This window comes from Olea europaea, chromosome 10 (assembly GCF_002742605.1).
Source record: "Olea europaea var. sylvestris chromosome 10, O_europaea_v1, whole genome shotgun sequence".
Classification (NCBI taxonomy): Eukaryota; Viridiplantae; Streptophyta; class Magnoliopsida; order Lamiales; family Oleaceae; genus Olea; species Olea europaea.
In genome coordinates, this window is record NC_036246.1 from 17,210,792 (window position 1) to 17,215,290 (window position 4,499).

At 31.3% G+C, this 4,499-nt stretch overlaps 1 protein-coding gene across 1 annotated transcript; it reads left to right on the forward strand.

Annotated features, from left to right (window-relative positions):
* Positions 1-2,649: 2,649 nt before the first annotated feature.
* LOC111400358 (receptor like protein 30-like) lies at positions 2,650-4,498 on the forward strand. The gene is made up of 3 exons (XM_023027771.1): positions 2,650-2,749; positions 3,649-4,333; positions 4,441-4,498. Exons 1-3 carry the CDS (start codon positions 2,650-2,652, stop codon positions 4,496-4,498), a joined length of 843 nt encoding a protein of 280 aa, XP_022883539.1.
* Position 4,499: the final 1 nt, after the last annotated feature.

The window sequence follows — 4,499 nt, forward strand, 5'->3', positions numbered from 1 at the left end:
GAATGCAAATGATTGATGAGAAGAATTGAAAGATCATTTAGAAGAAATTTATAAGATTTGGGAGTTAAATTCGACAATTAGAAAGTTCGAGGACCAAATTACCTACTTTTGGAACTTAAGATGGACAAATTTCTAATGATTATGAAGTTTTGGGGACTAATACCGAAGATTTTTGAAATTTAAATATCTAGGGAGCTAATTGCTGAAAATTAGTATAAATTTCTAATCAAAACTTAGCCCCTGTTTTAACCTTATTTTTTCCAAAACTTATTGTCAACCACACTAATTTTACACGTAAATTCAAAATTAGTCTATATTTTTTAATCACTATTCCAAGATATATTTTGCCAAAAATGGGTATCAAATGAACGAATTTCAGTTTTCTGAAACTCAAGGGCGGACCAAGGTCGACCCTAGACCATTTTTTTTTTTTTTTTTTTTTTTTGGCTGTCTGGCCTTTCTGGCTGGTTGTTGGATTTTGTTATTTTTTCAAATTTTCTTGATCCGTTCTGACTACTTTTTGAAGTACAATTATCAAAATTCTTCCACCTTGAAATTGACCATGTTTTGGCCAGTTTCATCATATAAAATTAGGGAAAAAATTAGATAACAAAGGGAGACAAAAATCAAAGGAAAAAAAAATCAAGAAACTGAGATACTAAAGTTCTTAGCTCAGAAGACGATGATACCGTCATTGTTTGGTCTTCATTATTTCCACAATACATTTTTCTTTCTTATTTTTAGCCACATTCTTCAATAAAATAATATTACATATAAATCTAAAACTTTTTCATCTTTTTTAACCACACATTACCCATCAAAATACTATTTCAAAATGCATTTTGGGCAAAGAAATTGGGCTGAAACGGGCATTTGGTGTCAGATCGTCAACTTTTTCTTATTTCCCTTCAAACCTAGTGAGATACTTCAATTTTTCTTGTATTTTTATTTTTATTTATTTTTATTTTTTTCATTCACTCACATCAGTTACATGCAAACTGAAGGAATTAGAATAATGCATGCATAAACTTGAAGTTTCCGATTTACATACATTTGGCTATGTATATGCATTGAATGTAACATTCATGGTAAACATAGCTCATGTCACTTGCTCCAAAGCCAAAGTCGAATGCTTCTGTGAGTAACAATTTAACCAAACCTTCCAATTGCATGCATCAGGAATTGAACTTATGACTTTTTCCCAACTCAGTATCAAATATGCTCTAAGTTTTAGAATATGCATGTATATGTGATCATTTTAAGTACTCAGAATCTCAGATTGCAATTTTAATTTCTTCATAAAGTTTTGAGTTATTGCAACACCAGTTCAATGCGTATACACAAATGAAATATTATCATAGAATTCAAATTTTGCTGAATTTCAGAAATGGGATGCTACATTTAAATATTTTATCTAAACAGAATTTAATCGTTGATTCATGCAGAACATTAAACATAATGGAAATTATATAAGCATACCAGGAATGCATTTGAAATATAACATTTCATATTCTAAATACAAAAATAGAATATAAAACATCAGTCTTGAGATTGTTCAAAAATTTGGAGCATAATTAAAAACGTGCATGCAGATACGGCATAATCGGTTTCGACTTACTGAAACAAAGATATGCCCATGAAAATATGCAAAAATTCGAAGAAGATAAAATAAAGCGAGTTATGTGATTGAAAATCTTATTAAGAAATGTTTCACCCCTACAATGGTGCTAACATGATCAAATGGATCTTGTCTCTCAAGATCCAACTCTTCTTCCAAATTAATAGAGTATAATATTAATTTTATTAGACGAACTAAAACTTGACTATACTCTTCTAGGCTGGATGATATTGATTCAAAATATCAAACATGAACTCAAAAATAATTTAGAATTATTTTGATGGAGTTTGGAGAAAGAACGAACTAGAAATCAATTATTTTAAATTGATTTGGAGTGAAGAAAATTGAATTCAGTTTTATAATTGGATTTCTTAAAACGTGCACAATTTGATATAAATTAATCTTTGATAATTAGATCACACTTTTTTAGATTGTGTCATGATCTAATAGTCTAGATCGCTCCCTATTAAAAGGCCATGACTTTTTATTATGCACATTTTTTTAGTCACACGATCTGAAAAATCATTAGTATTCAATATGCATACTTTGCATTTGAAATGTCGTGACTAATTATATCACAACTGGAGACCTTTCTAATTCATACTTAATAAAATAACTAAATCTTATCTATAAAAATCATTAAATTCCAACAGTAATATGCCACACTGACGTCTTGCAAAGAGTTTAAGTTGACCAGTCCAAGAGGATTGTCTCTCCTAAGTTGTTATAGCAGATATCCAAACTCTCGACTTGATGTAGATTTGAGTATGTTGCTGGATTTGTTCCACTAGGATTGTTGTGGGACAAGTTTAGTGCACGGATCTCCCTTAACTCTCCAAGTTCCTCTAAAATATCACCATATAATTTATTAGAAGATAGATCAATTCTTGACATGTGGTTGAGGATAGCTACACTAATAAGAATACGGTTTTTTTCTTTGTTGTAATATTGTAATTTTCCCAATAGTGAATCCGAATTCTTCTATTTTTTGGAGAGACACATGATAGGCCCTTTCAGACTCAATCCTATCCATGTATGACCTAAATGTGACTACTGAAGAAAAGGTATCCCCTCGAACCATTCTAGACTTCATCTTGATTAGCTCTAGTGTTATGTTACCCAAACAGTGCGGTATCTAACCATTGAGGCTATTATAAAATAGATCTATCATATAAAGCCTTATTCGGTATTGTTGGTAAGGAATTATGGCTTCAAGATTGTTGCCTCAAAGTAGAATAATGCTACGCTCAATAGATAGCCAATCCATTTAGGGATACTTACTATGAATTTGTTCTCTAAGCTCTTGCAAAAAATAAGGTCTCCAGGGACAAATAAAATTGCTAGGTAAAGGCAATATTCGCTAAAGATCTTTACTAAAATATTATGGTCACTAATTAGTCAGTGAATATCTTTAATGACCAATGACAAGTGGTCGCTGAATCATATTATTCAACGATAAAAACAATGGTCGGTAACAGGCTCGAAGTAGGTTTAAAAAAAGTTGGTTAATTTGCATCCTTTTGCGACCAAATGTTGGTTAGTGAAAGTAGTAAATAAAAATTACTATATTTCAACAACCAATATTTGGTTGGTGAAGATATACCAACAATGACCAAATATTGGTCTATGAAGAATAATTGATAAAAAATAATGATTTATGCAAAACGTAGAGGAAATTTTCAGGGTTAAACTACAGGATTTTTAAAAATGATGATGTGACAGTTCTTTGTTTTTTCATTTACTATTTATACTTTTTCTTTACTCATAGCAACTACATTTGTTTTGAATTTCTATACTGTTTCAGTGGAATTCCCCTGTATGTATAGACTCACTCAAAAATCGGTAATTGTTAAAATAATTTTTTAATGTTAAGATTTGGGGTTCCATCTTGCGGGGCATGTTAAGAAACTTTCTTACTTGAAAGTAAGTTTGGAGACAAAAAATTTGCTTTCTTTTTATAAGCAAAGCCCTGATATTCCCTATTTCATTGGTGGGTTTTGAAGTGCTAATTTTATTCCTTTGATTAGCAGGGTTGTGTGAACTTAAAAACCTCCAAGAGTTAGATCTTAGTTGGAATGAGTATGAAGGAATACTTCCTTCATGTGTTGCAAACATGACATCTCTTAGATTGGTTGAACTCTTACACAATACTTTCACCAGAAATATTGCCTCCTCTCCACTTACGAAACTCACATCGCTTGAATATATCTCCATTTCAAGTAACAACTTTCAAGTTCCAATTTCTTTCAAGGCATTCTTTAATCATTCCAGCTTTAATTTTTTATTTTTGGAAAACAATGAAATAATAAATGACGAGTTGGGAAATTTGGTTCCCAATTTTCATCTAGAGGTTTTTAGTATGCTAAACTCAAGAGGTTGTCCATCACTACCCAGCTTCCTCTACTATCAATTCAATTTGAGAATTCTTCATCTCTCAAATAACAGCATAGGATGGAATTTTCCAACTTGGTTGTTGGAGAACAACACAAGACTTAAGGGATTATACCTGATGGATAATGCTTTTACAGGACCTCTCAAGTTGCCAACAAGCATCAATCCCAACATGGAGAATTTTGATGTATCTAATAACAAGTTCAATGGACATGTTCCAACTAATATGACTTCAATTTTTCCAAACCTATTTGCATTAAACATGTCAACAAATATGTTTGACGGTTGTGTACCTTCCAGTTTCGATGACTTAAAATCTATAAGGTATATAGACTTGTCCAACAATAATTTGTCAGGCACAATTCTGCAGGAATTAGTTATGGGATGCTTTTTTCTACATTTACTAAAATTATCGGATAATAAATTGCGAGGACAAATATTTCCAGAATCTATCAACCTACAGTTCTTGAACAATTTATATCTGGATAAC

Coding starts and splice junctions, on each gene's coding strand:
- LOC111400358 (XM_023027771.1), top strand. CDS start 2,650: ATGTATGACCTAAATGTGACTACTGAAGAAAAGGTATCCCCTCGAACC. Junction 2,750..3,648: donor TATGTTACCCAAACAGTGCG/GTATCTAACCAT, acceptor TTTGATTAGCAG/GGTTGTGTGAACTTAAAAAC. Junction 4,334..4,440: donor GATGACTTAAAATCTATAAG/GTATATAGACTT, acceptor ATAAATTGCGAG/GACAAATATTTCCAGAATCT.